Source organism: Sciurus carolinensis, chromosome 10, assembly GCF_902686445.1.
Source record: "Sciurus carolinensis chromosome 10, mSciCar1.2, whole genome shotgun sequence".
NCBI lineage: Eukaryota > Metazoa > Chordata > Mammalia > Rodentia > Sciuridae > Sciurus > Sciurus carolinensis.
In genome coordinates this window covers 108717210-108738257 of record NC_062222.1, presented here as the reverse complement: position 1 = coordinate 108738257, position 21048 = coordinate 108717210, and the positions used below count along the sequence as shown (strand labels likewise).

Below are 21048 nucleotides of genomic sequence, written 5' to 3'. Positions count from 1 at the left end.
ACAAGCCAAGTGCATTCCACTGAAGTATATCCTCATTATTAATACACCAAAAGGAAAAGAGAATGTATTTGTTGTTTTTGGTTTTTTTTGGTACTGTGGATTGAACTTGGGTGCTTTACCACTGAGCTATAAACCCAGTGCTTTGTACTTATTTTGGGTCAGGTCTTGCATCTTGCCATCCTCCTGTCTCAGTCTCTGGAGTAGCTGGTATTACAGGCACATACCACGGTTCCCAGCTAAAACGTATTTGCAAAAAAATGGTTTCATATCCGTTAAAATGCAGTGTATCATTTTCTGGAAGGATTATAGAATGAATTCTTAGAAGTGGAACTTCAGAGTTAATGTTTATGTGCATTTAAAAATTACCAAACCTGCTGGGTCTGGTGGCATGTGTCTATAATTCTAGCAACTTGGGAGGCTGAGACAGGAGGATCACAAGTTCAAGGCCAACTCCAGCAATTTATAGAGTCCTAAGCAACTCAGCAAGACCCTGTCTCAAAATAAAAAATAAAAAGGACTGGGGATGTAGCTCAGTGGTAAAGCACTCCTGAGCTCAATCGCCAGTAACTTCTCCCCAAATAAAATACCTGGATATGTAGCTCAGTGATGTAGTCCCTTGTTTAGTGTGCACAAGGCCCTGGGTTCAGTTTCCAGCACTGAAAAAACAATTATAAATCCCACCCCCAAAGAAATTACCAGACTCTTCTCACTGGCCCCTTGTGATTTGAGAATTCAAAGTTTCTTTAAAATTCCAAGATTAGAATTGGGGACTGAATGAGAATGGTAGGTATTATTTTTAAAGATTTTGAACACCTCAAAATAATGCAGTTTAAATATACTGGGACAAACACATATAACATTGCTTGATTTACATTATGGCAATAATTCATTATATAGTGACCTATGTATAGTACATAGTTGACTCCTCTTAGGACCACTAGGGGGCTCTGTTATAAGGGTTTATAATTTATGTCCACCCATTTGGGGACATGTTTTGAGATGATGCTTTAAAATTCTGAGCTTTTAAAACTTAAAATAGATCATCTAATCCAACTTCCTTATTTCACAGATGAGGAAATCAAAACTGGCTAAGAGAGATAGGATAGGTAAGAATTGGAATAAAAATATCTTTTTTTTTTTTTTTTTGGTATCAGGGACTGAACTCGGAGGGGCTCAAACACTGAGTCACACCCCCAGCTTTTTTACTTTTTATCCTGAGACAATGTCTGGCTAAGTTGCTGAGGCTGGCCTCTAACTTACTATCCTCCTGGGTCAGCCTCCTGCGCCACTGGGATTTCAGCTTTAGTTACTTTTCCAAGATCAAGTATATGTGATATTTTATAATAGTATATTTTACTGATTGGCTAGGCATAGGAAGTGCATAAAGTATTCACTTCTAAAATAACCTTTATTATTTCCAAAATGTTTATTCAAAGTACCTCTCAGGGCTGTGGCTGTGGCTTAGTGGTATAGTGCTTGCCTCACATGTGTGAGGCACTCGTTCAATCCTCAGTACCACATTAAAAAATAAAGATATTATGTCCATCTACAACTAAAAAATATTTTTAAAAAAGTACCTTTCAGCATCAAAATCATGTTATTTTCTGTAAACCCTAGCAACCACTTTCAAATTGCCTTTCAAACACTTTTCATTGAGAATATTTTACTCTTTATTCATTTATTCATTCAATATTTATTGAGTGCCTACTGGCGCCAGACAACTTTGTAGGGCCTAGGCTTCAGAAATAGTTTCTCGCTCCGGCAACCCATCCCCCAAGGAACTTCTATTTCTCCAATTTTGTCCAATTTTCTCCCTTTATTTATTTTTTAGTTGTTGATGGACCTTTATTATTATTATTATTATTTTTTTTTTGGTATGCAGCGCTGAGAATCGAACCCAGTGCCTCACACATGCTAGGCAAGGGTTCTAACACTGAGCTACAACCCCAGTCTTCCAATTTTCTTTTTTATACAAATGTCCACATGCGTTAATTCAGCAGTTCTCATAGTGTGGTCCTTGAATTAGCAGCAACTGGGAGCTTGTTAAATGTAGATTCTTAGGCCCACCCCACTCTAGGGATGGGACCCAGCGATTCGCTTTTTAACAAGCTCTTTAGGGATTCTGATGCACACTCAAGTTTGAAAACCAAGGTTTTAGTTTCATAACTTGGGATTAATCATCCAAATAGGTCAAAGATCAACATCTGGCTTCTAAACCCACCTCGGGCCTCTCCATGGAATACCTGTTTCAAGTACACCCGGTGGGATCCAACAATAACCATTCTTAATAACTAGCAATCCCTGAGATGATCGAATAATAGTGGCATTACAATGGTTCCAGAACAAAAGCGACCGCAGTGGATTTTCTGGAGCTATACCAACCGACAATGGGCCGGACCGAGTTCGGGAAGAGTGTTTTCCTATGCTAGACAGCGAGAAACGTCCAGCCTGTGGTCGTGGGTCTGGCTGAGTCAGGGGGGCGCACAGGTCGGGCTGGAACCCGGATCTTATCACACCGGTAGAAAAGAGGGGCGGAGGCGCAGGGGAGCTCCCGGGAGGCCCGCGCAGGGCTGGACAGCCGGCTAGCCGCACCCTCCCGGCCCCAGACGCCGGTAGGGCGGAGCCACGCGGCCGGAGCCTCCCCTGAGACGCGCGGCGCAGCGCGGGCTCGCGGCGGAGGCGTATGGGGCTACAACGGGAGCGGCTGCGCCGCCCGGCCGGGTCAACGTCGTGCGCATGCGCGGACCCGGCGCCATTTTGGTGGCCGGGCGCGGAGGTGATTCCACACTGAGGAGAGCGCGGCGGCAGGGGCGGCAGTGGCAGCGTTCGTGTGCTCGGGACTGAATCACCGAGGGAGGAGGCGGTGGAGGAAGAGGTGGCAGCGGTGGCGGTGGTCGTAGCTGTGGCGGAGGAGGCGGGTACGAATCAGCTGCGGGCGGAGACATGGCCAACATCGCGGTGCAGCGAATCAAGCGGGAGTTCAAGGAGGTGCTGAAGAGCGAGGAGGTCAGAAATGAACTCCCGGACATCCCCCACCTCAGCCCAGGGCGGGAGGGCCCTCCCAGCGGCGACCCAGACATCCCCGGTTTCCCCCGGGCGACTCCCTGCGGCCGCCCTTCTGCCTGTGGGGAAGCAGCAGTCTCCCCCCTCCTCCTCCAGCCGCCCTCCCCTCCCCGGGCCCTGGGATAGACGGTCTCGCGGGCGGGTGTCCGGGAGGAGCACGGTTTGGGGGGCAGGCGGGGAGGGGAGCACTCCTCGGCGGGATACCAGCGGTAGAGAGAGACCCGAAGCGGTGGCAACAGCTGAAAGTGTGGCTGTGGGGTGGGGAGAGAGCAGGCCGAGCCTGAGAAAACCCGGGAAGTGGGTTGGGGGAAGGGGAGAGGTGGTAACTGGATCCGGAGAGCAGCGCAGCTCTGAGGCCCACACTTTTAAGGGTATTCTGGGTTATTGCCTGTCAGCCCTTTACTGTCCTTTCCGTAGGGAAGAAACGACGTGAGTCCTTAAGTATTGATGAAAGGAGGACATTCAGAGTTACTCCCTCATAGCTGGGTGTTGGGAAACAAGGGGAGGCATAATGGGATAGTATCTTTATGGGAGGGGGATGAAGGAATTTTCACTGGAAATACAGGAAATTAATTCCAAATTAGATCATGATCTCTTTTCCACTTACCCCCAATTGCTAGGCCTTTTTATTGCTATCTAAAGCTTTTCGACTGTCAAAGGCAGGTTCTTTGGTGTATTAAATGTTTTTAGGTAGGAAAAAATAATGAGGTGTGTGGCTAGCATATTTCAAAATTTTGTTTACAAGTAGTAGGTCAGTATCTCCTAAGACAATGCCTCTGTGACTCTTCTGCTGTGAAACTTCATTATGATGTCCCTCATAGTTAAGTTGATTCTTATACTTTTGAAAAAATAGGCATATTAAAAGCAAGGGATTTTACCAGATAAATACATGGTTTTATTTCATTAAGTGAGTAGGTTTATTTTGGCATAAAAGATCATAGCACGACATAGTGTATATTTTTAAAAAATTGTCTCCTGCTTCTTTTGAGTCCTGCAGCATTTTTACACATTAGTGCTGGCCACCTTTATTTATATAAAGTATTCAAAATGGACTAGTTATTTGAATCAAAACTATGCAAGTATTAGTGTAATTTTTCCTACCAAAATTAACAAGAATACTAGGTGTTTTTCCTGATTGAATTTAACAAAAAATAATACTGCAAATGATTTTTTAAGACTCACTTTTTTTTTTTCAAGATTATTGCTATTTGTCTTTTTCTCTTATGGCTTATATTTTGATAATTTCAGTATGATTTGTGAAATTCAACATTTCTTAAGTATGTGGTGAGTAATTGACATAAGTCTGATAGCTTTTATCTGTGTCACTGAATCTATAGTGATCAGATCTTTCCAAGTATACCTGATACAGAAAAATTATTAAAAATAAAAGATGACAAATTTAAGCAGGCCTATTGAATATAGTAGTATATACGTATGATTAGTTTTACAGAGCATGTGTATGAACTTTGACCTCTATGTTTGCTCATTTGCCAAAACTGAATGGAAGGATGACTTTGTATTTTTGTGGTACAATGCAGAAATAGTCATAAATGACTATACTAAAAAACATTTGAACAGTGACTTTACTTTTTTAATAAGAAAATGTATTCTTAAAGTTTATTTACTTCTAATGAAAGATTGCAGCTAACATTGTCAACACCCTCAAACATTTCTTCTGTAGTAAACTTGTACAGTCCTGAAATTTACAGATTGGTAAAGCGTTCTTTTTTATTTAGAAATGGTAAATTACTGTTCTGATAATCCCTGTAGTCTCTGCTTTATGCAAGGTGATTTTTCATCAATATTGTACTTGAGTTAAAGATTACCAGATAATCTTCTATTGTTATGGTAGTGTATATTACTATACTAGTACTATCTAAGAGTCACAGTGTATCAGAAAAATAAAAGAGAGAAAACAAATGGACAAGTAATTTTTTTCAAGAGCACTACTTGTGTAAATCTGGAAGGAAACTTCTTCCAGGAAGTAGGTTGCAAAGAACATTTAGGAAAGGATCAGATAATTTAATCTTGGAATAAATATAACCTACAAATAGCTTTATTTCATTTTTTCATGGCTGTTTTAGTGGACTCAGTTTTCTAAGTTGATTATATTGAATAGTCTCAAATTGTTGAAGTTCATGTAAATTTCTTTTAAGTGTGTAATATTTTGAGTGACTAATCAAATAAGTATTTAATCACGTCGCCTGATATAAATCTCTAGTTTACCAAAGTTTAATTAATGTGCTTGTGTTTATGAAGAATATTGGTTAATATGAGGGGTTTTTTTGTTTTTTGTTTTTTGTTTTTTTTTTTCTATTTTTGCCCTTTAGTGCTTTAGTAAATATACGCGTGATGTTTGCTGAATTTTGGTCATAAGAGGTTATAAGTGCTGGACACAATGGTGCATGCCTGTAATCCCAGTGGCTTGAGATGTTAAGGCAGGAGGATTCAAGTTCAAAGCCAGCCTCAATGAGTTAGCAAGGCCCAAGCAACTTAGCAAGATCCTGTCTCAAAATAAAAATAAATAAATAAAAAAAGGCTGGAGATGTGGCGCAGTGGTTAAGTGCCTCTGGATTTAATACCTAGTCCAAAAATAAATAAATAAATTACAAATAAAATATAGCCTCTAAGATGGATCAGATTATGTTATATGCATATAACATAATGGCATAATGAATCCCACTACTACATATAATTAAAACATGCTAATAAAAAATAGAACCTCCAAAATAAATGTGAAAAGCAAGGTGCAGAATAGAATGGAAGAAACCCCCCTTTATGTCAAAATAGAGGAAAAATGTATTATTTCCAGTAAAAGTGAAAGGATTCATGAGAAACTGATGTAATTGGTTGCTTCTATATAAGGGAATAGGGTGTTTTTGGGGCACAGACCTCTCTTGAATTTTTAGTCATATGAATGTTATTTACTCAAAATAAATGAAGGCCTCTTTTCCATAAGACAGTATTTGGAAATTCATCTTTTATCTGTCAGATTTTTATTTTAAATATGGCTCTGAATTTTAAGTAATGATTCAAAGTTGCTAGGAATGGAAAATTGATTTCAAGTGTATTTTACAGTTTTATGAGTTGTTATATAAGTGAATTCTTTTTTTTTTTTTTTTTTTTTTTTAAATAAATAGTACCATGGATTGAACCGAGGGGTGCTTAACCACTGAGCCACATCTCTAGCATTTTTTTTTTTTTTTTTTTTTTTTTATTATTTTGAGTCAGGGTCTCACTAAATTCCTGAAACTGGCTTTGAATTTGCAATCTTCCTGTCTCAACCTCCTGAGCCACTGGGTGTATAGGTGAATTCTTGAGTGTGAGGATATACAACCATAATCTGTATTTTATTCATGGATTACATTATTGTTTACTACCAATTATTGCTGCTTTTAACTGCCATTTATAGAGTGTTTTTCTGTATTGTTGTTTATACATTATTTCCAATTTTCCTTTTTTTTTTTTTTTTGATACCAGGGATTGAATCCAGGGGCACTTAACTACCAAGCCACATCCCCAGCCCCTTTTTATGTTCTATTATAGACAGGGCTTCCTTGAGTTTAAACTTATAATTCTGCTTCCCCTTCCCAAGTTGCTGGGAGTACAGTTGTGTGCCATGCCCTGTGCCATTTTTTTTTCCCCTATGGGTCTGGGGATTGATCCTAGGACTTTGTACTAGGCATCTCTATTATTGATAATATCCCCAGCCCTTTTTATTTTATACATGCATTTTTTAGTAATATTAAGTATATAATACTTTAATTATGTATTTTGATATATACATTACTTTTATGTTTTCTTGTGTGTGTATATATGTGTGTGTATATATATATGTATATATATATGTGTGTGTGTGTGTGTATATATATATATATATATATATATATATATATATATATATATATGGTGTTTGTGTATGTGTGTTTATTGGTACTGGGGGTTGAACCCATAGGAACTTTACCATTGAGCCACATCTCCAGCCCTTATTTTTTATTTTGAGATAGGAACTCACTATGTTAGAGCCGGGCTGAATTGTTGAGGCTGATCTTGGACTTGAAGTCCTCTTGCCTCAACTTCGTGGGTCACTGGGATTTCAGGTGTGCACCATGCTTGGTTTATTATTTAAATTTTGTCTTTTTGGTACCGGGAATTGAACCAAGGTGCACTTCACCACTGAACTGCATCCCTAGTCCTTTTTATTTTTTGTTTAGAGACAGGCCTCACTAAGTTGCTTGGATTGGCCTTGCATTTACAATTCTGCTTCAACCTCCCTAGTAGTTGGGATTATAGCCATACATCACCACACCCAGCTCTTGCTAACTAAGAACAGGTCTTTGAATTAGGTTTTCATTTCTTAAATAAGATGATTGAGAATCAGATAGGTTAAATTATTTGTCTGCAAACATACAGTTTTCAAATTTGGAGCCAGGTCTGTTTATGTTTTAATGTAGCCTGGTTTGAATTACTGGTTAAAGGATTTAAATACAACCTGATTTAATGTCAGTTTAAACTCATTGAAATAAGTGGTAACTATAATTTTAAAATTTACTTGCATTTTATAGTACAGAGTATTTGAACATTTGAAGCTCAGTGAAGTAAAATGCCCTTAATTCCGTGTACGTACATTTCTTTCTTTCTTTTTTTTTTTTTTTAATGCTATATGATATCTAGTTTTTTCATATTGCAGCTGCACTTTGCTAACATTTTGTAGTATTCTCATAGGGAATGTTTATGGCATAAACAAATGGGTTTCCTGAAAATTTCTCTTGTATTTTCTTTTCCTTTAGCATTTAAGTAGTTTTTTAAAATCATTTTTTTAAAAAAATGTTTTTTAGATATTAATGGACCTTTATTTTATATGTTTATTTATATGCAGTATTGAGACTCGAACCCAGTGCCTCTCATGTGCTCGGCAAGTGCTGTACTGCTGAGGCACAACCTCAACCCTTTAAAATCATTTTAAATTTTATAAATTTAATATATTTGACTTGGCTCCATTTAGATTATATAGAAGCAGTTGCAAATCTATAAGTCTTTTGGTGTCTGTAGGACATGGTTTCTCTTAACTTTGGCACTATTAATATTTTAAGAAGATTATTATTGGTGAATTGCTTACCTATACATTATAGATTATGGTATGTCTAGCAACATCTTCAACTTTTTTTGGTACTGTGGGTTGAACCCAGGGGTGCTTACCATTGAGCCACATGCCTAGCCCTTCTCACTTTTAATTTTGAGACAGGGTCTTGCTAAGTTTCTGAGGCTGGTTTTGAACTTGAAATCTTCTTGCCTCAGCCTCCCGAGCTGCTGGAATTATAGTCATGTAACACCACACAAGGCTAGACAGAACTCTTTAGAAGAACATGTAAGACAGTTAACTATGTAAGATATGTTGTGTCTATCTAAAGGATGGACAAGGTACCAAAAAAAATTACTGACTTTGAATATTTTGTTTTGAAGTTTAATATTTTTATTTTAATATTTTTACTTTTATTTTAAACTTTTTTTTGGTGTGGTGTAGGAGATTGAACTGGAGGCCTTTGCATATGCTAGGCAAGTGCTCTCCAGCCCCTCTTTGATGTAAAAAAAAAGCTAAAATTACATATAAAATATGAGTGCAACCAGAATTTGAACAATTTTTTAAGTAGAAATTATTTTTTCTTTCACATTAATGTATGTTACAGTTCTGTGAACTTATTTAAATAGTGTACCTTATGGGGTTCTAGAGTGGGATGAGCACAGAAAGCTTATAGATTGGGTTAAAAACAAATCAAAGCCTATCAAGTAACACTTTTAGATTGTATTTCATGTTTTATTTTACCAATGAAAAATAAGGCTTGGAGCTATAGTTCAGTAGTAGAGCCCTTCTTAGTTTATACAAGACCCTGGGTTCCATCCCCAGCAACTGTAGAACAAAAAATCAAAAATCATCTAGGTACAGAAAATAAATGCTTTGGGAGTTCTGAGGATATATGTATGAAGGGAACTGAGTTTTTTTTAGGGGGTGGGTACCAGGAATTGAACCCAGGGGCACTTCCCACTGAGCCACATCCCCAGCCCTTTTTAATATTTTATTTAGAGACAGGGTCTTACTAAATTGCTTAGGGCCTTGCTAAGTTGCTGAGGCTGGTTTTGAACTCACTATCCTCCTGCCTTAACCTTCTGAGCCTCTGGGATTACAGGCATGTGCCACAATGCTTGACTTGACCAGAGTTCTTAAGGAAAGTGAAAACTGACCTCAAATTTCAGGAAACAGTTTCAAAGGAATTATAGGAGTACAGGGATGATCTGTACCTGAATCGAAACTAGTGAGCAGAGAGATTGATAAAATTAGTCAAAAAATACATTTACATATTTAGATAGGTTGCAGAGCTCTTATATATACTCAAACATAGCTGTGAAATTACACCATGTTATCTTTGGGGGAAAAGTGCCCTTTTTCATATCAAAGTAAAAGACATTTAGAGTAGAATGACCTACCCAAATCGAGATATAGAATGTTACCAGCACCATAAACCTCTCTCTACACAGTTATTTTCCTGATGCTAATAGCATAGATTAGTTTTCACTATGTTTGAGTAAAAGCATAGATATGAATATATATTTCGTGACTTTTATTTTTTTTTAATTTGGAAATAGATTCTTTTTTTTATTGTAAACAAATGGGATACGTGTTGTTTCTGTGTTCATATATGGAGTAAAGGCATACCATTTGTGTAATCATAAATTTACATAGGGTAATGTTGTTTGATTCATTCTGTTATTTTTTTCCTTCCTCCCCACCCCTTTTATTTTTGAAGGTTTTCAAAAGATGCCTTTCAGTATCTTGTTTAAAAATTCAGTAATGGCTGGGTGTTGTGCACACTGGTAGTCCTAGCTACTGGGGAGGCTAAAGGCGGGAGGATCACAAGTTTGAGACCAGCCTGGGAAACTTAGAACCTATCTAAATTTAAAGTGCTCCTAGCTTAGTGGTAGAGCACCCCTTGGCTCAGTACCCAGTACCCAAAAAGATAAATAAGAATACAGTAATGGTTTCTTAGAAAAAGTTCAGACTGTTGAATTTTAGTGTCAGAAGAGACCTGATACTAGGCCAAATTCCTTATTTATAAGATAGGAATCCAAAGCCCAAAGAGGTTAGTTGTTGCTTAGCAACACAGAACTGTTAATGATGGACCCAGGATTTTTGTACACCAGTCTACCCCAAATATAATAAAGAGTTGTTCTGTGGGACCATCCTTTGCATAAATAGTAAGTACCATAAAAGCTGAATGTTAATAAGACTTTGTATGAAAGACGGACTAGGGATGTAGCTCAGTGGAAGAGTCCTTGCGTGGCATTCATGAGGCCCTGGGTTCGATCTCCAGCAACAAAAAAGATAAAAGAGTGTGACAAATGAGTATCAAGCATTTAAATGTATCTTTTTTTTTTTTCTCCTCTCATAATGAGAACTTAAACTTGCCAAGAGGCAGAGATATTTAGTTCCTGAAACATAGTAAATTTAGTTTAGTGATTTAGAGTGTGGGCTTCTAAATTTTAAGTTGTTCATTTTTCTACCTATTACCTTGAGTTACTGACTCTTTTTTTTTTTTTTTTTTTATTGAGTATTGGACCCAGGGATGCTTAACCACTGAGCCACATACCCAGCCCTTTTTATTTTACTTAGAGACAGGTTCTCACTAAGTTGTGTAGGGCCTCACTAAATTGCTGAGACTGGCTTTGAACAGGAGATCCTTCTGCTTCAGGCTTCTGAGCCATTGGGATTACAGGCTTGTGCCACCATGCCTGGCTTGAGTACTAACTCTTTCGATGTTTTATCTATGAAAATGTATGAAACTGGGTGAAGTGGCATACACTTGTAATCCCAGCAACTCTGGAAGCTGAGGCAGGAGGATAGCAAGTTCAAGACCAACTACAGGAATTTAGTTAGGCCCTAAGGACTTAGCAAGACCCTGTCTCAAAATAAAACATAAATAAGAGGACTGGGGATGTGACTCAGTGGTTAAGCGACCCTGAGTTCATTTCCTGGTACCTTAAAAAAAAAAAAAAAAAAAGAAAGAAAGAAAGAAAGAAATGTGGGAAGAGTAAATGTGTATAGCTCTTAGCAATGTTTGGGGTATATTAAATTTGTATAGTGAATGGATAGCTGTTAGATGTTGAATTTAGCTTTGTTTTCATATTCTGCAGTTTATTGTTCTGGATTATGAATGATGTTACTTCTTACCTTCAGTGGTTTAGTGGTTGCTAAATGTGAATATGACTCAAGAAAAAGATTCAGGATTAGGGCTAGAATACTTAAAAATAATTTTTTCTGTGGTACTAGGGATAGAACCCAGGGGTACTTTACTGCTGAACTACACCTATAGAACTTTTTATTTTATTTACTATTTGGTACTGGGGAGATGAACCCAGGGACACTTAACCACCCAACCACATCCCCAACCCTTTTAATTTTTTGTTTTGAGACAGGGTCTTGCCAGTTTGCTTAGGTCCTCACTAAATTGCTAAGGCAAATTTTGAACTGCTTCCTGAGCTGCTGGGATTACAGGTCAGCCCTTTTTATTACGAGACTGGGTCTCCCTGAAGTTGCTGAGGCTAGCCTGCAACTTGTGATCCTTCTGCCTCAGCCTTCCCAGTTGCTGGGATTATAAGCTTGTACCACCATGCCTGGATAGGACCAGAACAGGTACTTCTGATAGTATTTCATGTGCAAACAACCCATGTGCCTGCTGGCCAAAGGGAGTATTACAGGGATATATGTGGATCTTGTCAAGGTGTTAGTTAAGTTGAAGACAAGTTGGTGTAAAAATGGCACCTTTCCAAGTGAAAAGAAAAGTTTATTTGGGAGGCTTTCAATTAGAGTTTTGGATTTCTTTCTGGAACTGGACCAAAGAATCCAGATTCTAATCCTGCGGTATGTAATTCTGGATCCTGATGTAAGGGATTTCAAAATTGGGTTTTGGGTTGGGTACTTGTGGCACATGCCTGTAATAGCTGCTCTGGAAGCTGATGCCAGCCTTGGCAATTTAGTGACACCCTGCCTCCAGAAAAATGGGGTGTGTGTAGCTTCAGTGGTAAAGCGCCCCTGGGTTCAATCCCTAATACCACCACTAAAAAAAAAAAACAAAAAAACAAAAACAAAGAAAGAAAGAAAAGGATTTTGTAAACCAGAATGCATCTGGCCACATCCACTTGACATCCATATTGTTCTGTAATTGTGATTCTGAAAAGGTAGGCAAACTTCATTTTATTCAAAATCTTTTTGGGGGCCTGTGAATATAGTTCAGTGGTAGAGTTCTTGCCTGGCCAAGTTAGGAGGTCCTGGGTTTAATCTCAGCAGTCTGTTTTTTTTTTTTTTTTTTTTTTTTATAATCCCTTTTCCTTTTTCCTGTTAGGTTCTTTGCTTTTACTACAAATTTAAATAACTACTTATATAGTTAAATGCCTACTATATATATATATATATATATATATATATATATATATATGTATATATATGTGTATACATATGAAGCTTTGTGAGATTTACGTTATTCTTGTTTCATAGACCAGAAAGTTGTAGCCCTGAAGCAATTAATTAACTTTACCTTTTGAAATCTACTTCTCCACCAGTATAAGTAATTTTTTGAGAGCACAGGACTTTGATATCAGGTTTTTTCTTTCAAACATTACTAGCATTATAGAAAGAGTAACTTATACTCAGTATCTGCTTCTTGCTTCCTTTTCTCTCTCTCTAGCTCATCTCATTATTTTTCAGGATGTTGCTGGGGATTGAACCCATGACCACAGAGCTACATCGCAGCCCTTTTTATTTTTTATTTTGAGAAAGGCTTTTGTTAAGTTGCCTAGGGTCTTGCTAAATTGCTGAAGCTGTCCTCACTTGTCATCATCCTGCTTTAGCCTCCCGAGTTTGGTATTACAGGCATGTGCCACGTATTTTTGTCTGTATAGTGTCTTCAAATGTAAAACACTTTTACACTCAGATTTTTGAAAGTCTAAAAGACTTTTCATAGATAATTATATACATCTGCATCTTTTCCTCAGCATTTAAAAAAAAATTATGACTGCATATTGTTCTAGTTCTTTATTTATATCAGTACTGGGGATTGAACCTGGGGGTTCTTTACCACGATCCCTCTTCCCCCATATCTTTTTATTTTGAGACAGTCTTGCTAAATTGCTGATGCTTGCCTTGAACTTGTAAACCTGCTGCCTCAATCTCCTGAGTTGGGATTATAAGTGTGTGCCACCATGCCTGGCACTGTCAGACTTTATTAAAGCACTTATTTTATTATTGGTAATTATACTTACATCCTGCTCCTTGAGAACTCTTACATATCTTTTTCTTTTCAACTTGTTGCAGGTTGCCTAGAACATAGTGGGCTTGGTAATATTCTAAAGTATACTACTGGGTATTGAACCCAGGAGCATTCTATTACTGAACTACATCCTCAGCCCTTTTTATTTTTTGAGACTAAGGGGCTAAGGATGACCTTGAATTTGCAATCCTTGCCCCAGTCCCTTGAGTAGCATTATAGTGTGGGTCACTGTGCCCCAACTTTTAGGTATCAAAAATTTTGTAGCTGCTGAGGAAAGTATTCTTTTCATAAGTTTAGCACAGGCCTTTGTTAACTTAAGTTTGTATGTATCCTTTTCTCTGTGTGTGTGTTTTCTTTTAGACTTCTTTGTTTCAAATGAACCATTCTATTTGGAATTGTCAGTTGTCTAATGTTATTGCTTTTCAACTGCTGATAAAACATTTTGTGCTTCCTTTCTCTTAAATTGCTGTGTAGTTCCCCTTGGTTTTGTAAAGATATTTCCTTATTTATGCATCAGTCTATTAGAGCTATTTCTAATTTCTTTTCTTTCATTTTTCTTTTTTAAATTTTGGTACCGGGCATTGAACCCAGGGGAGCTTAACCCCTAAACCATGTCCCCAGCCCTTTCTTTTTTATTTTGAGATAGGATCTTGCAATTTGCTTAGGGCCTTGTTAAGTTGTTGAGGCTGGCTTTGAACTTGCAGGCCTCCTGCCTCAGCCTCCCGAGCCACTAGGCTATTTCCAATTTCTTGCTGGTGCACATGTGTAAGAATTTTAGGTATATATGTGGGAGTGGTATATACTGAGTACTCATTGTGTTTGGATGAATTTAATATTGTCATGTGTCAGACCTTTTTTTTTTTTTTTTTTTTTGGTCTGTGGATTTAGTCATAAGCTAGCTTACTTGCTTTCTTCCTTACTTTCTTCCTTTCTGGAAGTTTTGGGGATTGAGCCCAGGACCTTGTGCTTGCTGTCAAGTGACCTGACACTGAACTGCATCCCCAGCCATTGATTGTTACTTTTATTATATACTTAGATGTTTGCTTTGTTAGGTCCTTTATCTCCAACTGCCTGTAAGGAATCCTGTGAATCCCTGAGGGCAGAGATCTATCTTACTGATATTCCATTATCCTTTGCTTAGCCTGTTGCTTGGAAGCAGGAGGTGCTTGTTTTCCTGAACCAGTTAGGGATTTTCTTAAGCTCTGGGGACTGTATCTCAACCACCAAGAAAGTAATATCTTTTTTCTTGCTTCTGAGACTAGAAAGAGTTGAGTATTTTGGTAAATATTGCCTCCAGGTGAAGTTGGTTTTCTGTTCCGTAGGTCTTGATTTGGGATAATGGAACATTCACGTCAAAACTGGGAAGCGCCAGGCGTGGTGAGGCACCATGTTATCCCAGCTGCTCAGGAGGGTTAGGGTTGAGGCAGGAGGATTGCAAGTTCAAAGCCAACCTCAGCAATTTAGTGAGGTACTAAGCAACTCAGTGAGAGACCCTGTCTCTAAATAAAGTACAAAAAAGGACTAGGAAAAGGGCTAGGGATGTGGCTCAGTGGTTAAGTGCTCCTGAGTTCAAACCCTGGTACCACCCCTGCTCACCCAAAAAAAAAAAAAAAAAAAAGGCCTGGGAATCAGCTGGGCACAGCAGCCCACTAAGGATGTACCTCTCTGGTGGAGTGCTCCTGTTCAGTTCCTGGTACCCACAGGAAAACAGCTGGCAAGCAAGATGGTAAGAAGGGAAACTTTTGCTCAATTTTGTCCCGTTTGAAAATCTAATGGGGTATTTATTTAGTATATATCACATCTGGTTTTGTTTTGTTTCTTTATTTCTAATACTAGGGATTGAACCCAAGGCCTAATACATACTAGGGAAGTGCTCTACCACTGAGCTGTATCCCTAGCCCTTTATATGGATATCTGTATCCTTTTGTGGCTTTTTTTGTTTTTTAGCTTACATTATTTTTTATTTATTCATCAGATTTTTATCAAATGTCACTTATGTTAATAAAACAGACATGGTCCTTGGTGTTATGAGTATATTATGGTCCAATAAATAAGACAGTGAGATAACAAACATCCGATTATAGGTGTTTGTATAGTTTAAGGGGTGGGGTAACTTAATCTCTGGGAGGGAAAGTCTTAGGAATAATCCTTACACTGATAACTCAAGATAAATTGGAATTGACCTGAGCATATATTAGGATCATCAACTTTTACATGCATATAAATAACTGGCATTCATTTTATAATGAAGAATGATTTAATTGCTTTTCTTTTTCAAATGAATAACCAATTTCTGTGAATAGAAAAGCAGTATATTGGAGCTGGGATTGTAGCTCGGTGGTAGAGCACTTGCCTAGCATGTGTGAGGCACTGGGTTCAATCCTCAGTACCACATATAAGTAAAGAAATTAAATAAAGGTATTGTGTCCATCTACAACTAAAAATATCTTTTATAAAGACAATGTAATTGGGACTGGGGATATAGCTTAGTTGGTAGAGTGCTTACCTTGCATGCACAAGGCCCTGGGTTCAATCCCCAGCACCAAAAAGAAAAGCAATATATTTGCTTATTATAGAATTTTAGAAAATATAGGAAATGACCTTACAATAAAGATTACCTGCAATTCCACCCCTACAAATAATTATTTTCTTTAACAAATTTTATCTGTGCATCAGATTGGTTGTGCACACCTACAGTTCCAGCTACTTGGGATGCTGTGGTGGGATGGCTGATTGAGCCCAGAGTTGGAGACCAGCCTGGGTAATGTAATGAGACCCCCATCTCAATTTAAAAAAGAATTTTTTTTTTTTTTTTTGGTCCTTGGAACTTTTCAAATATAGAGATACACCTTAATTTTGGTACTTTTTTCTCATTGCTTCCCCATCCCCATTTATGTACATATACACACATTTGGCGATTTTCCTGTTGTTTTGTTTTGTTTTGTTTTGTTTTGTTTTTTTAGTTGTAAATGGACACAGTGCCTAAGCTACAACCTCATCCTCTTTTCCTAAGTCTTAAATGTTATTCCCATGTCACTTTAAATTCAAGTCTCTAACTCTTTTTCTTTTGCAGTATGGGAGGTTAAACCCAGCGGTGCTCCACCATTGAGCTACATTCCCAGGAGCTACTGCTGCTTTTTTTTTTTTTTTGGAGACAGTATCTGCCAGGTTACTGGGATTACAGTTGTGTAGCCAGGCTCAAATCTGTAATTTCTAATGTTTTAGTTGTTTCCCTTGTAGACTCTGATTTTCTCAAAGATAAGTGTCATCACTCATATATCTTTTCTTCCCATCAGTGCCAAGCAATCCTTGATTTATTAACAAATATTTGAGGGCTTTCTATGCTAGGCATCACGATATGTGCTGGAGATAGTGTCAAATAGGCAGAGAGAGAAAAACAGTTGATAAATGCAGTGCAAAGAAATGTAGTATTATTGCATAGATGAAATGAATCACTTACTATTGATTAGATATCAGAAAGACCTTTTCGAAAATTTTAGGCTTAAATTGATATCTGAATGATTAAAACCATGTCTCTAGAGGGAAGAATATTCCAAATTAATGGAAACAGTTAATGTCAAGATCTTAAAGTAGAATAAGATTGCTTTGTTTAAGAAACCAACACGGTGGGTGGAGTATTGTGGGCAAGGGAAGAGTATGGTAAAAGATGAAGTTGGAGATGTAGATGGGGAGTTGGATCACATAAAACTTTGTAATCCCAGGGTAAAGAATTTGGATTTTAAGTGACTCTAATCACCATTGGAGTGTTTAATGTAAAGGACAGTGTTTGTGTTTTTTTAAATTTATTATTATTATGTGTATGAGTGAGATACTGGGGATTGAACTTGAGTCCTCATGCATGCCAGGCAAGCACACTACCACTGAACCACAATCCCCAGCCCAAGATTTGTGTTTTTTTATAAGATAACTGTAGAGAATGAATTGAGATTGAAGATCTCAATAAGAGATAAGGATATTGAGGAAAAAGGATCTTCTAGTCAGGGACTTAGTTTGCTGGATATAACAAAATTAGCAGTGGTTTTAAACAAATAAGAAAAGTTTGGGCCAGGTGAAGGTGGTATATGCCGAGGCAGTAAGATTGGAAATCTAAGCCAGCCTGGGCAATTTTGGTGCACCCAGTTTCAAAATAATAGGGTTGGTGATGTAGCTCATTGTTAGAGCACTTGGCAAGGCCCTGGGTTCAATCCCCAGGACCCAACAACCCAAAACACATACCAAGAAAAAAAGAAGGAAAGGGAAAGAAGTAAAATCTGGAGGAATGTATTCCAGGATTGGTTGGGGACTTTGCAGTGTTACTACATCTAGGGTTCAATTTACCATTCTTATGGGGTGTGACTTGTCTGCAAATTCTCAAAATGACTGTGAGAAGTCCAGACAAGATTTTTGTATTTTAGAAGGAGAAATGCAAAAGTACCGGCCAACTGTGTTTGTCTCCTTTATTTTTTGGTACCTGGAATAGAACCCAGGTACCACTGAGCCACACCCCAGTCCTTTTTATTTTTTGAGACTGGCTCTCACTAAGTTGCTTATTAGGACCTTGCTAGATTGCTGAGATTGTCTTTGAACTTGCTTGTGATCCTCTTACCTCAGCCTCCAAATTGCTGGGATTACATGCATGTGCCACTTTGCCTGGTTTGTCTCCTTTAAGGGTTTTCTTAGCTGTGGGTTTGATTCCCAGTACCAGAAAAAAAGAAGAAATTCGTGTTGTTTTTTGTCAGGTTTTAAGTTGGGAAAATAACAAGTGGTTGAATATATTAGTCTGGAATTCAGATCTGGACATAGATTTGGCACACATAGAAACACACATATAAATGTGTTTATATACATTTGTATGATATATTTAAAGCCTAATGTTATGGGGTGCAACTTAAGAACAGACCGATCACCACTAAGAAGTCCAAATTTGAGAGTCAGTATTAAGCCGGCCGACTGTCTCACACAATGCCCCAAAAAATGGCTATTGGGAGAACAGCCCCGACCACAGGGTTGTAGGGGTTCTTATACCAAAAATCATATCAATCATAAGTGTCTGTTGCTATGATTCGAAATTACAAACTAACAGCATGAGATCATCAACAGAGGGGGAAATGGGTCAAAATGACCCTTACCTAAGTACAAACTAAAGAATGGTTGCTAACATCCACCCGATTACCCTTTACATGGTACATTGATTAAGAGCTATAGAGGTCAAAAGAGGGCAAATTTTACTACATAGAAGTTGCCATTGTATATTATTAAACTTGTCACGCTAAGTAACTGATGATGGGTATAGAGGCGGGGTGTTCCCATGGGAGAAGCTTATTTCCTACATAACATGGAGTCTCAGAGCAAAATGGAGTCTGTTTAGTCATTTCCCTTAGAGTCTGGCCTATAACATTCTCATGGAGTCAGATCTGTCAGCCCATCACACCTAAACCTGATAATTTAAGAGAAATTGGTAAGAAAAGATGAGGTTTTGTGGCGAAATTTTGGTTTTTGTTCTGAGCCATTTGTACATTTTGAAGCTGAACTGAGGAGAACCCACAGAGGATAAGAAGAGCCGGTTATTAGTTGTTGTATTAGGAAAGTGTGAAGTGTGTGGTGTCAACGAAATCAAGACAGTTTCAGGAGGAAAGTGATCTGCCTTTTCATGACCATTGAGTTTGTATCATGGTAATCATTAGTGACCTTGACAAGTGTTCTTATTGGAATGGTGAAGACAGGTCTGAATGGAGTGGGTTACTGAGAGACTATGAAGTTAGGAAATGGCAACTATGGTTTACTGTATTAAGAAGTTTTTCGGGCTGGGGAGATAACTCAGTTGGTAGAGTGCCTGCCTCGCAAGCACAAGGCCCTGGTTTCAATCCCCAGCACCGCAAAAAAAAAAAAAAAAAAAAAAAAGAAGAAGTTTTTCCTCTAACAGCGCGGAGCAGAAAAGAGAAGCCATAGCGGGAGAAGACTATGGCTTGAGGAATCTATTTAAAACTTCTGGTGGATTTTAAGAATGCATTCATATGTTGATGAGCAGGGGAAATTGATTATGTTAAAGAAAAATTGCAAAGTCCTTTTTTTCCCCCCAAGTAGATTGCCAGGGAAGGTGCAAAGTCCTTGAAAAGAACAGAGGGGATGATATTCACAGAATAAGAGAATAAATGGAGGGATTAATCTTTAATAGGAGCAGACTCGTAGGGAAATTTTAAATTTTGATTTGGGACTCGTGGTCTTCATTTTAACATGAGACCAATTAATGATGGTTGTGGGTTTTTTTGTAGTTTTTTTTTGTTTTGTTTTTTTTCCTTGTGGTGCTTGGGGAGGACACACAGTTTTTTTTTTTTGTTTGTTTTTTGTTTTTTCTATTTAATTATTTGGAAATAAGTTTAACTAGCTTTGGGGCTTTATGTGAGTACCATGAAGGAAGAAAGCATCCAGGTTATCTGTATTTTGCCAGAGTGTTTATAACAAACATTCATGGAATCTAAACTGAATGAGGAGGGAAGTTAGGACTTTAGAAGTTAATAATGAAGGAGAGTGATTGTGATAAAGCCAGTTAAGTTGTGATGAAGCTAGGTTTGGGAATACTTAAAAAGTGAACTTAGTCCAAGGAGTTTGGGCATCTGGAAAATTTGGAATTGATTTTAGAAGTTGTGGTTTTTGGTGATGCAGTTTTAGGTGACAAAATCAGGAATGTGACCATGAGAATAAGAGCATACAGCTTATTAGTATTTATTGGGAACACAAGACAATCCTATTTCTTGAATTTTCTGTGAGAATTTAGAAAAATATACAAAGGTGATGGAAGTAAGCTATAGTCTTTCATCAACCAGATAGCACTTGGTAGCAGCAGCATTTTTTTTTTTTTAAGAATTTAAATATGTATACTAATTTGAATTCTTTTTTCTCTAAATACATATTGTGTTTTCTTTACAGTATTAATTATTTTTCTTTCTTTTTCTTTTCTTTTTTTTTTTTTTTTTTGACAGTACTGGGGATTAAACTCAGGAGCACTCCACTACTGTGCCACATCCTAGCCCTTTATTTTTTATTTTGAGACAGGGTCTTGCTAAATTGCCCAGGCTGGCTAAAAACTTTTAATGACTGTATTACCTGACTTAACCTTTTTTTTTTTTTTTTTTTTTTTTTGGTGCTGGGGATTGAACCCAGGGCCTTGTGCTTGCAAGGCAAGCACTCTACCGACTAAGCTATCTCCCCAGCCCCCCATTTTTTCATTGAATATTTTTATGAGTTGTTTATATTTCCCCACTAAATATTGAATGTGGATCTTTACATGATTTTTTTTTTAAACAGGGAATTGAATATAAGGAAGCTTTACCACTGAGCTTTATACCCGGCCCTCTTTATTTTTTGAGACAGGGTCTTGCAGAGTTGCCAAGGCTAGCCTTAAACTTGAGATCCTCTTGTGAGTAGCTGACACATTTTTTTTTTTTCCTAAGTTTATATCCCTAAGATAGATTCCTGAAAAAAAAATTACTAAGTCATAGTATCTGAACTTCTTATTTATTTATTTACTATTTATTTATTGAATTTTGGTGCTGGGGATTGAACCCCGGGCACTTTACCACCGAGCTGTATCCCCAATCCTTTTTATTTTTATTTTGATGTAGGGCCTTGCTAATTAGCTGGAACTGACCTCCAGCTTACATATCTT

The 21048-nt window shown here is 37.8% G+C and overlaps 1 protein-coding gene across 2 annotated transcripts in view; it reads left to right on the top strand.

Annotated features, from left to right (window-relative positions):
- The first annotated feature begins 2757 nt into the window (after positions 1-2757).
- Ube2k (ubiquitin conjugating enzyme E2 K) overlaps positions 2758-21048 on the top strand; it is a 58669-nt gene continuing 40378 nt past the window's right edge. The window contains exon 1 of one of the 2 annotated variants that reach the window (XM_047566515.1): positions 2758-3006. In XM_047566515.1, coding sequence (XP_047422471.1) covers positions 2944-3006 — 63 coding nt within the window. In that variant the 5' untranslated portion in view covers positions 2758-2943. The remainder of the gene's footprint in view (positions 3007-21048) is intronic. The other variant, XM_047566516.1, reaches the window with a different exon arrangement.